The sequence below is a fragment of the Parasteatoda tepidariorum genome, chromosome 4 (genome assembly GCF_043381705.1).
Source record: "Parasteatoda tepidariorum isolate YZ-2023 chromosome 4, CAS_Ptep_4.0, whole genome shotgun sequence".
NCBI classification, from domain to species: domain Eukaryota; kingdom Metazoa; phylum Arthropoda; class Arachnida; order Araneae; family Theridiidae; genus Parasteatoda; species Parasteatoda tepidariorum.
In genome coordinates this window covers 51234302-51251274 of record NC_092207.1, presented here as the reverse complement: position 1 = coordinate 51251274, position 16973 = coordinate 51234302, and the positions used below count along the sequence as shown (strand labels likewise).

Here is a 16973-nt window from a genome sequence, read left to right as displayed (position 1 = left end):
TTTTACGTATATATATATACATAAATTATAATTAATGTATAGATATATACATAATAGGAAGAAAAAAAACAGTGGATTTTTATGTACTTCCAACTCAAATTAATTCACTTTCCTTGATGAGTTAGTGAACATTTTAAATAAATTCCTAATATATTTTTTAAAATTATTCTGACTTTTCTTCATTTTTCCCGATTACCCTGATTTGAGGTTATCCTGATATTATAAACTTTTTCATTGATACACTTATTCTCTGAAATACACGAGAAGCATATTTCTTCAACTACTTGTTATAACATCAATGGCTGATACATAAAATTTATTAGAATCAACAAAAAAATATAAATAAGTGATCAATAAATATTTTAAATAAACTCTGTGTTCCAAACAATCCCATCCAAATAAGGTGTTCACATTATTAAGGAAAGGTATTCATTAATGTCTCTTAATATCATTGAGAATTTTTCAGTCTAACACTTATATCCTTAAAATACATGGGAGGTAAGAGTCCTTCAGCGTTTCCACTACATAATATAACGTTATTATCTGATATATAAAATTTAAACTCGTCTTCTATTGCTTTTATTGCATCAACTGCAATGATAACATCACAACTACCACGCATTCCGCTTATTATTTGTCCTTCATCAGGTAAACATCCAGTGAAGTGAATGTGATTTCGATTCATTTTACTTAAGCCCTTCTCTTTTATTTTCTCAAGTTTCGTAAGATAACTTCCATGGTATACACAGGATGGGATAGTATCTTTCGTTAGCAACGTTAATAATTTGTCATCATTTACCGGAATTGAATGTCCTTGATTAGCTCGGATTTGTAGAGATTTATCATCTCCTTCTTTATGGCGTAAAGTAAAACGCTTTTTGTCATTATTGTTGACAACTCTTACGATGTCGTCAAAATTATATCTTTTAAATTGTTCGAGTTTTAAGATATTTTGGATGTCAACATAACCGCCTTCATCAAGATTTAAACCATTTTTAGTTGCACCATGTCTTAAAAGCCATGACAAGGATTTCGAAAGCTGAACATCACTTGAAGGTTTTTTCGATTGAATCATTCTTATAGGATAATTAAAATTTCATTAAAACCATGAGTATTTAATTTTCTGCTTGGAATCGATGAGACGTAGAGAACACCAACGTCAATGTTTATAAACAATGATGCTCGCTTCATTTCACTTTACGTTGCATTTCGACAAAAAAAAAAAATTTATTTCAAGAAAAAAGTATTGGCGATCGAAATGGTCTGCAGGTGGCGTAGAGCAGAACTCTTTTCCTATGGCAACACTTCACANGCTTTTTTAATAAATAGAGGCATTTGATTGGTCGATTACATCATCGTTTTCATCGTTATCACTTAATCGTTTTGTCAGGTTTACTAGAATGGCGTTTTTAGCATTTTTGCTTGGCAGAATTTTAATAACGCGCATGCTCAGTTTGATAATTTATTTAAACCAATCGAAGTACTTCGTAGACAATGAATATAGATGTTTGTATCCTCTCCTTTGCTTGCGTATACTCAAACAAAGACATAAAGATGGAAAGATCAATCACTGTACCAAACAGATGTCAGGGTGAACGAAACATTGGACANTCTTAATTTATAACTCTCTTCGAGTGTTGCGATCGCGAATAAATTAAAAATAAAAATTCCTAGTTTAAGGGAATTCTCATTTTAAAAAAATAATTAAAACATGATGAAAGGTGGACATAGCGTTACTGCCTCCGCTTTTAATTAAATAGATACATCTTAATAGCTGATTATATCATCTTTGGAATCGTTATCGCTTCATCATTGCTTATGTTTACTAGATTTGGCTATTTATGCCTTTTTTTTTTAGCATTTTTTAATAATTTTTGGTTTTCATAAAGTCCTGTAGTATTTCCTTCGCATTTGACATATTGGTTAGGACGATTTTAACATTCTAGCGTCATAAGGAATCAAGTTTCAACTTCTATCTAGCTTATTGTAGAAAAGGAATCTGTTTTCAATATATAGGCGCATCTGAATCCATGTGATTCTTCTTCTTCTTTTACTATTCATTACATTTTAAAGTAAAATGATTCTTTAACAAATATTTCTTTAAAATTATTTTATTTATTACATTATAATACTTTTAAAAATATCCATTGATGGAAATGTCTCTTGAAAAATTCTTCTTGTAGAATTCCTTGATTTAAATTTAGCAGAATTATTTTGTTCTTGCTAACATGTTTTTGTTTTGTTTTTTTGTGTGTAGTTTTTAAATTACATATTAGCAATTAAATAAGTGAGGAAAACCTTAAAAGTAACATTTTTGATGCACATTAGTTATTTAAACTCCTATATCATGGGACTTAAATCAATAAATCACTAACACAGACGGTTGGAAAAAATATACTACAAAAAATGAAATGCGCAAATGTTCCAAAGTATAAATAATAACATAAAAACGCGACTCTTTTTTTGCGTATAAATGTTTTCCAGTTTACTTTTTTATCTTATAAAATATAACTATTTATTGAATAAAAGGTAACAATGATAAAGGTACAATTTACAAACTGTGCTAAAGTGACAGACACGACGAAAAAACATAGCTATAACTTTATACGTAACTCAAGTCGATTCTCATTGATTCAATTTTCAATATATTAAAAACTGAATCGTTAAAGTTAATGAATTGGATGGATTTTTACTCCCTTTTTATTCTAAAAATAGCTCGATCTAGATACAATCATCAATAAAAAAAAATTGCTAAATAGTCCCAGATTCTGGCTTTGCACCCGACCTTCACGATTTGTTATGCGACTAGTTTTATTTCTGGACGATGAACAGAATTTTACATTATGGTTAGAAACTTTTGTGTTAAAAAGTCCAATATTCTGTAGGGATAAAATTTAAACCGAATCATACAAAATTGCAACTCCATCTGTAATTTACTTCTGTATCTGTAATTTACTTTTGTTTACTTTTAATAAAAGTTCTTCAAATTGTTTCACAAACAATAATTATTTAGTAATCGTGTCAAAAGTTAATTCCTAATTTTATTAAAATAAACAATTCCTAATTTTATTTAAATAACTAATTTTATAAAATTTAGAAAGAGAAATTAGTTTCCAAACTTATTTAAAAACATATAACACTACTTACACTTATTACTTAGCAGTAGTAATGATTACAAATAAGATATACTCGATTTTATAAAGTTATTTGAATTAGAAAATGTAATCACTGTAATCACTGCTGTTCAGTAAAGGTAAATAGGTAGGATTGAAATTAATTTTTGATAAACATACATACGTTTATAGCGACCATTCTTTTCATTCAATAACAGATGATTAAAAAAATAACATTTCACCTACTGACTTTAGATTTTTCAAAAATACTTTTGGTATCTAACAGCATGACTTCTACATTTTTTTTCTCTTCATTGTTTATTGAATTTGAAATACATATTTTCTTTTTACCAAACATTACGAGGCATATCAAAAAATGTTACTTGAAACTTTATTCAAATTTTTCCAAAATTATTTCTAAGCAAAATAAATTATTCCCGCATATTTTTACTAATATTAAAATGAACAATTGTATAATTATTTCTTATGTACATTTTATATTGATAGACATTACATATCTTAACTACGTTGTGTCCCGCAGTGGACTGATCGTTAGGACACGGTTCCCAGCAGATCACCGAAGTCAAGCATCACTGGCAGAGCCGGATTATACCTTACGTAGGCCCTAGGCACAGAGCCGGATTATACCTTTCGTGGGCCCTAGGCATAGCCGTTTTTGGGCCCTTCTTCCCCTCTTTTCAAAATATATGCTCAAATTTTCTTGCATATTTTTTTTACATTTTTATTAATATGGATTTTAATTTACAAATTTGTTTATCGAACTTTATCTGCAATACCGACATACTACCGATATTGCAGTTGATATCGATAATACCATTATGATTAGTTCGATCGATAACAATGTTAAAGATAATCTTGTGAATACTTTTCCTAACGGTCACATTGCATTAAGTATATATTTGTCGATTCTTGGTGGATCAAATGCAGAAGGAGAAAGATCTTTCTCCAGATTAAAATTGATAAAAATTATTTTCGTTCAACAATGATCGTTTGGCATCGCTCGCACTTATGCCTATTGAATACGACATTTTGCGTAGTTTTGGAATTCTACAGCTAATACAAGATTTCGTTGAATCATAAGATTATATAAGATTAAGAATCGTTAGATCATAAGATTCTGCAAAATAATTTATTACCGAAAAATATTATATTTTTATATATATCTTCATAATTTTGTGCAAAATACACTTGTTGTTTTTAAAGCTAAATTATTTTTGTCAAAAAATTTTTTTCTCCCAAGTTTTTCGTAGGCCCCTGAATTTCGTAGGCCCTAGGCACGTGCCTAGTGTGCCTATAGGTTAATCCGGCCCTGATCACTGGCTACGGTCAGTGTGCGGGTGGGTGACTACTTGGATCAGTCTGCGTAGGGACCGAGGGTGTGCGGCATTGGTCCTCGTTAAACTGTTCTACCGTAAAGTGCTCGACTTCACGAGCAGGTCATCGGGCTACCGAAGCAGGGGTGCCATATCCTTCCTCAGAGGATCAAAATTGTGATGGCATGTCTTCGGATCATCCTCCGGGATGTTTCCCAGACAGTCGCCAATAGCCCATTGTGCAGCTCTAGTGTGACGTAAATGAACAACAACAATAACAACGTAGTTGTTGTTCATTTGCGTTGTTGTTGTTCATTTACTCTGCAGAGAGGATGGCACCCCCGCTTCGTCTCTTAACTACGAATTAACGTTTTTTTTAATTAAGGGAAATCAAACATTCCCGCTTGCATGCGTGAAATTTGTCTCCAGTGAGAATGGCTCCTTAGATATGTGTTTCATTAGGCCAATCAGGTAGGCACTTTCTTCAAAATGTGGATGGTTTTTCTAAAGAACCGTTTACGCTGTATGCAATTTGCGCCCTTCGGATCGCTATCCAGAGAAAGGGAAATCCTGATTGGTGAGAGTTTGAGTGTGAATATGTTTCATCAATAAAGGTTCTCATTCGCCCTTGGTGGCGATCGAATGTGTGCCATGAGNCTATTTTATGACATATCGCTAAAAATTATATCACAGGTGTTGCGATTGCGAAACAGCGTTTTTATGTTTCTTACTACATTTATCTTGCATTTCAATTGATTTTAAAAAATCGTAATCAGTTTGTTTTAAAATTTTATAATTCCTAATAAGTTTTAAAACTTTATTTTACCTAATTAAAGACGATGGGTGTAATTAAAAAATCCCACATCAGTAATCCATTTTCTGATTCTATTGAAGATGTATTGGAAAAGTTAGTATTTATTATTTTTATCTTTAATAGCCAAGTTAATAAGTGATATTTCAATTGTTATTCAGATTATGCATTTGAAATAACTTTCACCTTTAATTTTTTTATCTAATGTTTCGCGTTTTGAATATTGTTTGTAATATAATGAAAATGTGTCGATTTATCTTAAATCTCATAAGGCAAATTTTGTTTATTTAGAATACAATAAAAAGTATATGAATGATTTAAATATAATAGTTTCGTTCACAGTTTCTTAATTTATAACTCTCTATTTTTACCACCACTTTAAATAATATTTCATGGAAGTACAATGTTGAGTTAATTGTATTTGTTTTTCTTTTCTTAATGTTTTTTGTTACAAGTTCGTAAAATTTATGAAATTCCAGTACACAAAGTTTTTTTTTTTTGGAAATTCAATCCTGGAATTTTTTATTTTATGCTTTAAAATTGTAACTTATTTTAAAAAATTAAAGTCATCTGAAATGTGTTGTGTAAAAAATATGTAAATGCGATCTTATGCAAATTAAAGTGAAAAACAAAATTTTCTTTAGGCTAAAATCCTGTTATCTATTCTACATATTTGGTTCAAAATCTTGAAAATTTATAAATAAGTGAACATTTCTTGAATAAATCACAGTTTTTTTAATAATCAATCTTCCAAAACCTGTAGGTAAACCAAAAGAAATGGAGATTGTTTAAAAAAAGTAAACTTATAATCAGTAAGAAGTATAATTATAATCAGCACCTCCAATAATCAATAAGACCCCAATCAGTATTTGGCAACTAGTTTTGCACATGTACGGATTTCTAGTATTAAATTAATGTATGTAATTTTTTTAAAAAATATATAAGCTTTGAATTTGGAATTTATAAAAATGTACCGTCGCCTCCCAAAATATTTTGGTATTTATAGAAATTTTCGGTCCTCAGCCAAAAATTAGCATTAACTGAGAAGTGTAGCACACAAGAAACTAGAAAAAAGTAATAAATTAGTGAACCCTTTATAGATATTTTTTTAAAATTAATTCTAATTACAATAACCTAGAAAAAGCACTACTGATATTAAATTTGAAGATAATATACATTTAAAATATTTTCATTTTAAGAACTGATGAATAATTTAATGAAGCTAATAAGCTTCTGATTAAATCTTATATCTGAATTTTCTAAATCTGCTTCTTATAAAAAGGATAACAGATATAATTTTGTTTGCATGGTTTAATTTAAATGAATTTTTAAAAACTTAAATAGACGTCCCCTTCATCCCAAAAAATAACTGGATTTAGACTTAAAACAAAATGCTGAAAATTTTTTTTACAATAAATAATAATATATACATTTATATATAGACTCCGTGTGGTAAGATTTTTGTTGTGGAATAGTTATGTATAAAAGTTTTTGTTAATTTTAGTTCAGTGCAAAAGAATATATATATGTATATATTTAAGATTTTGTTTTTTTCAACTCATTTCAGTAAGCTTGTATTTTTTTTCTTTTCTTTTTGACATATTTATAGCATTCGCATCTATATGGGTACTTTCACCACATGAACCAGCCCAGTCTGATTGCAGTTGGAATACCCTATAAACTTTAGTTTTGAAAAATTTAAAGCTGTTTTGGGAAGAGGAAAGAGAGAATGGGGCTTAAGTAAAATACACAATTATTGTAGTTTTTTAAATTTCACAAAAAAATTGAGAATTTGTTTCTCCCGGTTTAAATTTTTTTTTCTCCATTAATATTTCTTATCTTGTTTTTAACATCGCTAAATTGAAATAGCTGATGGTTCATGAAAATTTTTTTATTAATACAAAATAATAGTAGAGAGCTCTTTAGAATTTTCCAATTTATTGAGATCTTGCATCCCCTCTGATTTATATATCAATCTGATTTATTAACTGCAAAAATGTAGTGTTCTAAATTATTTTTTAGAACATTGCAAAAAGTAAAGAAAATAGAAAGCTTTGTGTAACTGAGAGCCATTGTAAGGCTAAGACATTATTGTAGGTTACTTTAGGGGTATAAAGAATTTCTTGAGGATCATAAACAAACTATGAAATTAGTAATAAGTACATTATAAATTGATTTTTTTTTTCATTTTGTACCGAAGAATTATATAAGGTTTGAACAGTGCCAGGATCTTTGCATCAATTTGAAACTTTTGTATTCTGCAGCTTTCTTAAACTTTACCAAAAAAGCTGATTTATTCTTTAGCTTGGGTAATTGAACATGTATTTTAAGTCAGAAATTTATAATTTGGAAACATTTAAGCTTGTAAATTCTTGTATACTTTTCTCTTATTTTTAACTTATTTATGCTTTGCACTGAAAAATTTTACCAAAAAATTATAAGTAAATATTTGTATCCTTTTCCAGCATTGGTGATGAGGAACAGCAAGAACATTCAGAACCCGAGATTCGTAGACCACGGAAAATAAAGCATAGAGCTCCCCGTCCTCATCCAGTCGGAGGCATCCTTGTTTCCAATGGCAAAAGTGGCAAGAAAAAGAAAAGAGTTGAAAACTGTAATTATAGTTACCATCTTTATCATTTGCGTGAATGAGAAATCTTAAATTTTTTTTCAAATTTTTTAAAAAACTTATTAGCTTTTTTGCTGATATCAGATGATATTTAAATGAATTTTATTATTTATCTTTTATAAAGATTGTTGTTATATTTTTTTATTTGTTACTTTCTAGCTACTTTTTTGCTGTCATTGGCTGATCCAGATGAAATTCAGGAACTGTCCATTCACGATTTCATCAAGCCATCTATGTCTGTCTTCACTGAATTTTTCATGAGGAAGGATGACATTGAAGTAAATGAACTTTTTTTTTCACACTTAATCAGTAAAGTATTTTTATTGATGCATCACTGAAAAAGTTATCAACCAGTGCTTTGGTAATATTACTACATGACAAAAGAAGATACAATTAAAAGTAATTCACTTATTTATAGTTTAAGTTACCAATTTTTTCATTTCATTAGTAATTTTCTCTTATAACCTCCATAAATTCATATGAGCCTATAATTAATAATAAATAATACTTCAAAATAAATCAAGGATTTTTTTTGTTATGAATTTTTAAAATTTTCATGCAAAATAACTTAAGGTTTTTGGTATTTCTTAACAATGAAACAATAGCCAATATAATATGGTTTTGTGTTAAATTTAATGCTGTGAAATAAAATCATAAAACATTTTTAGAATAAGACCCTAACCCTTAAATAACTTTAGTTTTTAGTGTTTTTTTTTTTTTAATGAAACTATTGCAAATAGCACGTCCTTTTGTATTAAATTCACAGAAGCCCAGTTTTTGAAGGGGACAAAATAAAAATACACAGTCATAATAGCTCTTTAAATTCCACACATTTAACAGAAAAAAAAAATATTCTTTTATCTGCGTAATGAAAATGTGTACAAACTTCTGTAGTATATCTAAGATTGGGTAAAGAGATTTTGAGCAAACTGTTTCTGTTCTGTAAATGGGTCAACTCTAATAACAGATAAAATAAATCATGATTGGTAAATTAGAAAGAAAAAGCTAACTTCGTTTCAAAAATTCTTATGTGTATCATTAAATCCAATAAACTTTTGGTCTTTTCAAATATTATACACATCATATAGATTTTTAATAGTTTTAAATTATAAGTGTATATTAAACATATTGTTATTTAAAATATTTTTCTACCATAGAAATGTTTTTACTGTCTATTTTTACCTTATAACAATACAATTTTTATTTTAATTAAATGATTTTCAATATTTTTTTAAACACCACTTGTTATTCTTTTTATTCTTATGAAATAATTAAAAGGTATTGTATTTTTTGGAGAAGTAATTAAAATGTTTCTTCAATCTCTTTTTCCTGATCTACTTTAACAGGAAAGTTTCTTTAGATAAGATTTCATGATGACTTGATTTTTTATAATTTTCTGTATTTACTTATAGAATTATATATATATTTTTTACATTAAAATGACTATGCTTCAATTTTTTCTGTTTTAATTTTAGATTTGGAATGAATTTATTAACTGCACACAGGATAATGAAAAGTGGTTTATAAAAAATGTTACTATAGAAGTTGAAGAATCTAATGAGAGTGCAACAAATTATGATGGTCGTTGTGGTGAGAATATGTGCATTTAATTTTAATTAATTTTTGGAGTGCTCTGCATAAAATTGTTTTCAATATAGTCTCAAAGTTTAATTCTTTCTAAAAATCATAACTTTCCTAAAATGTTTTTTTTTTTATTTTATTTATTTATTTCCCAGAAAGAATTACTCTTTTTAACAAGTTATGCTTATAGTTTTGAAAAAACACTTAGAAAACTTTTTTATTCATTATGCAGTTGAAAATCTTTAAAAGGCAAAACGTTGCATTTTATAGAATTTTGCATTTTTTTTTTTTTTTTNTTTTTTTAACATCTTTTTGCATATCTTTAAACTTACATTTTAACAACATTAGTCTGGAGCAGATCAATCTTAAAATGTTTTTAAAATAATTTTTTGATACAAATAATGAAAAACACAAAAATATGTTCTTTAGTATTTCTTATTTAAAGAAACAAATTGAAATTTTCTAAAGCATTAGAACCGATAAGCAAATTTATAATTGATTTGTTTAGCTTTTGAAATTTTTACCTGTCAACAAATAATGTAAGAACTTAACAGTTCTTGCTCAGTAACAGAACTTTCTTAACTACAATTTTCATTGTTTACACCTTCAAAGTTTATGGAGAATTGAAGTGTATCTTAAATTACGTTATATAGACCTTCTACTGTCAATAAAAATTGCATTTATAAACCATTATTTAAGGGGATTTCTTAATTATTTATATATCAATAGATCATCCTGCATATTCTGCTTCCATCTGCTTTCGAAAAATTGATGGAGATCTTAGATTGATGCTCAAAAAAAAGCATGTGCCTATGGTAAGTATATCATTTGATGACTGGAAAAACTTTCGTTTCTTAATTAGGCTTTAAATTCTTTGCTATAAAAGTAATACCTTGAATCATTTAATGAAGTAAAGATGTTTTTGAATCATCTTATATCAACAAAATATGAATCTGTGATCGTTCCTCAACTAGTCCACCATTATTATTTAAACTTATTTGGGAGTGTGATTACAGTGATATATAATAAAATACTAAACTCTCAGTGATGACCAGGTTTTGATCCACTTGAGACAGTTTTACTATTTATTTTATGAATATTTGTTGAAAAAAACACTAGTACTGAAAATTTAAATACTAGTATTTTTCTTGCTAAATGTGTAAAAGTATAATCGTGACTATTATTCTGGTAGAAAATTCATCATAAATGTCAGTTTACAATGAAACCTGCTTATTGTAGTGCAATAAGTTTAAGATCTAATGTATATTTTAAACGGATGTTTGTATACATAGACTGGATAGAAACTTTACTTACACAACAATATTCTCTTTAATGCTTCGTGTCAGGCATTAAGTTAAATGATAAAATTTTGTGTCTACATTCTTAAGATAGTATATGAATTTCAACTTAATTTAAAATAACGCTTTATTAGACCTAAAACCTAATGAAAAAGAAAGATTTAACGCTTAATTCAAATTTTTACTTAGGGCTAAGTTTTTTAGTATAGATTTTTTTTAATAAATAGAATACACATAAAGTTTGGGGAATTGAAACAAATCACTGAATTTAAATTTAATGAATTTCATATTTAAATTTTTTAATTAAACTCACTTTTTAATTTGCTTTAATATCATGAAAAATGTAAGATAATTAATAAGTAAAGTCAATTATTAGAGATTTAAAATAATTTTAACTTCTATGAACAAAAAAAAATGTTTTTAATGTTCAAAAATTTTAAATAAGTTTATTTCATATTTTCTGAAGCTTATTTCATATTTTCTTAGTTACAAGAATTATTTTGACTTTAGAGTTGATTTTTAATTCGATACATTAGTTATACTTTATGTGCATGTTTTTTAAACAAGTTAAAGTAATATTAGGATTACTTTGTGCAAATTAAAACACACACAATTGAAAATTTATGTGAGAAAAATGCTAAGTACTTTCTTTGAAACCATTTTCATAAATAAAATACATATCAAACAATTTAAATTACAAGGAAAATAACATACTTTAATACAATATAATCTGTATACAGCAATTTCTATTTATGCCATATTGCTCTTAAAAATTATGAAATTTTATTTGTCTTAAATTAAAAACAATAGTATTTATTTTCATTCAAAATTACTTAAAAAAAATTTTTGAAATTTAATTTATAATTGTTAATGTTGTAGGGAACATTAATGCATTTAGAGAGAGAGTTGGTGACATTTTTTGTGAACCGTCCAAATTCCATATATCATTGCCAGATTCCCAATAGCTTTGAGAGGCTTATGATTCATGCTTTGAGTCAATACATGGATTTGTCATCTTTAAGTAAGCTTGTTTTATATAGTTTAATACTTGCTATTTTTTATGTGTAAGGTGTATGAATAAATTTTAATTATGTTCTTTGGAACACTTTTTGTTCAAGGAAAATGAAAAACACATACTTGCTTGCTAGAAACAAAAGTTTACATTCAAACTTTACTTACAAGCTTGCTAAAAGGAATTTTCATTTTTAAATGGATAAATAGTGAAAATATTTATAAATTGATTTGACTTTTATTTTGACCTTTTCTGATTTATATCACCTATTTTACAAGATTTTACCACCTAAATTAGATGAAAATAATTAAAAAGAATACATAATTCTCAATCTTTGCATATTTTTGTGATCCCAAACTATAAAGTGTTTTATTAACTTCAAAAATATTAAAAAGTTAAATCAAACATTTTTCTTTTCTAAGAAACTGCAACTTTTCACATATCATATGCATTTTGCACCATTTTCATACAAAGGACAGAAGACCCTGGCAAAAGATAGGCAACACTTAATGTAACATTCATGAACATTTGCCACCCAATTCCTTCAATTCTTCCTTTTTTAGCCATTGGATACTAAAAATATTTTCACGTCGTACACAACATTTTACAGCATTAAACTTATTTTTCTTTAAAATCAATATTTTGTACAATGAAAACTCTTTATGGAAAGCCTGCATTTAATGTACCACACACTAATAATTTTTTCAACACACTTTGCATAGTGTTTTATAGTCATTATCCATATCCATAGCTACAAACACAGAAGTCCTAGCCTCCCAGAATATTTTAAGTGATAGCTAAATAATAATTAAAGGCAAACTATATTTGTTTCATTTTACTCGCATTTAAAAACTGCTCATCCCAATTCATATATATGTTTAAATTGTGTGATTGTAGTTGTATACAAATTCATTCCAAATTAAATTTATTAAATCAGTAATAAAATGTAAAATCACAAAAATTGCTACCACTCTAAATATTCAAATAAATCGGAACAAGTTACAACTATGCATATCCTTGAAATGATTCATTCCATTAAAGATCAACTCATTATTTTGTTTTGGCATATATTCTGTTTGATGGAAAAGATTCAAGCCTTCTTTTTTAATGTGTATAAATAATATTAAAATTTCTGTAACAATTTATATTTGAAATAAAAATATACTATTTAATTATTATTGGCAAGTTTATCATAATCTAAAATTTCCTAACGTTGAAGATCCTCTTTCATAAGCCTTTTTGGACACATGAATATTCTTCTGAACTTTGGGGGAACATTTCATTGCTGGCCATATTTCATAATTCAGCTGTTGTTAGCTTTCAAAACCACCTATTTTTCATTCAAAAATATTGAAATTGATCAATAAATTAAATAATACCATTATAATCAAACTAAACCTTAATGCAAGTAGCAGTGTGTAAAATAAATTTTAATATATTATTTTGAAAAAATACTGAACAAAGAATATCCTGAATCCCCAATGAAACCCTAAACTACAAGGATTATCATGATTAATAAAAAAATAATCAAACTAACCAGTTAAAAATTTCGAAAGAATAATCTGAATTTTAAAATGCGGAAAATAATCACTTCATACTTACCAGTGCAAAATATTGCTGTGTAGAACAGCAGGCAATTATGAAATTGGTTAGTAAACTTTATTTCAATAAGTTAATAACTGCTTTAATGACATGTAATTTATGCAGAGCTATTTTCAATTTGGCAGTTTTCAATTCAAAATAAAATTATGAATAGTCCATATTAAAAATAAAAATTCTGTAAGTTTTTCAAGGTTTTATTGGGTTTTTCAAACTTGAGTTTTTCATCATTTCTTTTAATCTTTATACTCTTGCTGCATTAATAAATACCATTAACTTTATAATTAACCAAGCCATTAATAAATACAATTATTAATACATTTCATTGTCAATGTCATTTACATTGATAAATTAGCAATACTTTTAATGACAGTAATAGGGTCCAATTACCTTTGTTGATCATGATCCCTCATCTGAAATTTTAAAGTATTTTGTATATAATTTCTTTGTTCAGTTCAAGGCATTTTTTTTTTATTTAAATTTTTTTTTCAAACCCCTGTAATGTTTTAGTGAAATGTTTGATTTTGGAACAATATTATGGTTTCAGATCTAAAGTACATTTTATTTCACAAAAATGTATTTCTTGATTGGAAGCACTATCTGATTTTTTATAAAAGCCATGATTTATTTTTTCCATTTCATTACTTTTTAACTAGAAGAATATTTTAGGCACCACATGTAAGCTAAAAACATAGGGGTGAAATTCAAGTGAACTTTGCAGGGTCTCTTATGACCTAGAAACTTCAGTTTTTACATAATTATAATTTTAATCATCATTAATTGATAGGTTACAACAGAAGTGGGGAGCGTTGGACAAGAGTGAGAAACAAGCATCTGGAATTTTACCTTCCACCCATTTTATTGTCAACTTATCTTGAGAAGAGGCATAATCCCAGAAATTAAGTTCTCACTTTCCACTTGCCTCAGCTTCGTCCATTATTTCATAACCAGCACAATTTGCTATTTTGTACATACATATATTTATATAAATTTTTAAATTATGTTTTTGTTGTAATATATTGTATATTTTATGTTATTTTAAATATTAATGATCAGTGCATTTTAAATTTGTCTGTCACAAAGCTTTTACTGTTTGTAACAGCCACCACTTTAAAAGTTACGGCTCAAAAGGTTAGTTTTTAATCCTCTCTAAATCCAGTTGTATGCTTTCATATACTGCATTACATGTGTTAAGTTTAAAATTATGTCGTATACAAATCTTCTAAGATGCTCTTTTTAAATGCCATTCACTCACTGTTTTGCTGTAACTCATTTGCATAGTAGAAAAACATAAGTGTTTGAATATTATGTTAGAATAATTTTTTAGAATTCATAAATTCAATGTGTCTTATTGAATGTTTATAACCATTTCTTTTATTTGATATGCTTTAAAATTGTTACAAGTAACAACGAAATTATTCTACTTTAAAACTGCCATAAATAAATATACCCAAGTGCGGCATGCATTGTGTTTGCTTCAATAAATTCTCAAACAGAAAATAAAATGTATTCATTATTACATAATAGAACACACCATATTTGAAAATCATTTAAATAAGTTAATTCAATGTAACATCTGTATTGAGGTTTCAAATAATAATTGAGGATGTCGTTGGAACAGTTCATTTATTGCTGTACAACAATTTCTGGCCCAAAATGTGTCTTAGCATATTAAATTTTATTCTAAGTGCTGTTTGAAGATTGGTTCAATTATTACTTTAACTTTTAAATATTTTTTACACAATAAGGCATAACTTTATAAACTTTTTTTTTTTTGGGTGAAAGAAATGTTTACACAACTTGTAAATTCTGTAAGCAAATTTAACATGTTTCTAATAGAGATTGAAACTGTTGGATTCTATTATCATTAGTTGGATTCTATAACTGTTGGATTCTATATAAAAGATAATAAAAAAAAGATGGAGGATTTCCAACTTGGGAAAATTTATAATAAAGGAAATCAGAAAGGAGTAATAATAATAGTAGAAAAAATATTTTCAAGTACATAAAAAGTTAATTTTAATAGAGTTAATTTAAGTTTCTGGTTTTTTTTTATATTGATACAGTTTAGATTTTTCATGTAGCTGATTTATATAAGGTACAATTTAACTCACTTTTGTAAAATGTCCTGATTATTAAATTAATAATTGGGTTCAAATGCTTTTAAATTTAATGTTTTTTATTCAATGAATCTCCAGCCTACACGATTTATTTTATGCATTTGCTGAAAATAGCTGTTTTCTTAAATCACCATTTTAAAATTTTTGATTGTGGAATTTATGTTTTCAAAAGTGATTCCCAGAAAATTCCGATACAATAAATCTATCTATAGTTCAGATGCAAGAAACACTTTTGCACATTAGTGAACAATCCCTTAATTTGCCATATCAATTGTTTGTGATTTCAAAATTGTTAAAAAATTTAAATCGACTATATAAGGTGGGGATAAAAGTTTTGTCACTACAAAGATCTCTGATATTTATGACACTTGAAAATAAATTAATATTATTTTTTTACTTTTTTGGAAGTTAAAATATTTTTTAATAGGCAGCAGCTGCTGGAGAAAATCAATAAATAAATAACTAAAATAATATCAGCTTTTTGCATTACCTAATTTTCTGAAGAAAAAAAAAGGCAACTTAACAAAAACATAATTTAATCACTGACAAAAAATAATAATAAGGAAGAAAACTATAACAGTAACGCATGAAAATCATTAAAAATGAACTGAAAATTCTGAAGTTAGGAGAAAACACATTAAAGACGGATAAGAAAAGATGCCATTTTCAATTCTTAACTCTTACTAGAGTTCCAACTGCTTTAATTTTTAAAAACCAAAACTCTCAACTCCACACTAACCTTATTGTTATCCACATTTACGTAAACAGAACCCTTCATTTTATTTTTTTCCTGGATATATCAGCAGATGGGCAGACAAATAAGGTAGCAAAATAGCTTCCTATCGACATTTAAAAATTAACAAATTTAGCTTAATTTTAAAAATTCCTTTTAGAAAAAGTAAAATCTAAAAAAAAATTTTTTTCAATTTATTAAAAAATTTTATTTTCTGAAAAGTTTAAATTAGAAAGTCCAGCTGTTACTAAGAAGAAAAAAAGAATATTGATAATTTAAATGTTGCATTCTATTTTATGAAATAAAAAAATTTACTTCCAAAAATTCGTGTTACTTAAGCTTTTCAATTAGCCAAATTAGTTAAAATTTAACTATGTTTTACTAACAATAAAAAACTAACCACCTTTATTTTAAATATATACAAAAATTTTCTCACCATATACAAATATTATTTAAAAGTACAGAACTCATTTTGAATATCATGAGACAGGAGAAAAAAATATTGTAATACTTTTTTTGTTCAGACTTAGATTTAGAATTATACTAAAATCAAATTTGTATCAAAAGATAAAGCAAACAAAATGGAATATAAAAATTCTATAATTATTAAAAAACTCAGAATTTTAATCTAACTAATTAGTTTAACTTAATTTACTCTAAAAAATATTTTCAATTACTTTTTCTTAAAATTGAAGAATAATTAGTTGTGTGATGAAATATTAAATAGTTTCTACAACCCTATC

At 26.8% G+C, this 16973-nt stretch overlaps 2 protein-coding genes across 2 annotated transcripts; one reads left to right on the top strand and one right to left on the bottom strand.

Annotated features, from left to right (window-relative positions):
- Positions 1-299: 299 nt before the first annotated feature.
- Positions 300-1201, bottom strand: LOC107457001 (tRNA 2'-phosphotransferase). Its single transcript, XM_016075018.3, has one exon. The coding sequence runs from the start codon at positions 1073-1075 to the stop codon at positions 449-451; it is 627 nt and encodes a 208-aa protein (XP_015930504.2). The 5' UTR covers positions 1076-1201; the 3' UTR covers positions 300-448.
- Positions 1202-5104: 3903 nt separating this feature from the next.
- On the top strand, positions 5105-14882 carry LOC107457008 (R3H domain-containing protein 4). Its single transcript, XM_043042159.2, has 7 exons — positions 5105-5354; positions 7724-7872; positions 8047-8165; positions 9363-9477; positions 10198-10283; positions 11646-11787; positions 14165-14882. The coding sequence occupies exons 1-7, from the start codon at positions 5287-5289 to the stop codon at positions 14278-14280; spliced, it is 795 nt and encodes a 264-aa protein (XP_042898093.1). The 5' UTR covers positions 5105-5286; the 3' UTR covers positions 14281-14882.
- The last annotated feature ends 2091 nt before the right edge of the window (positions 14883-16973 follow it).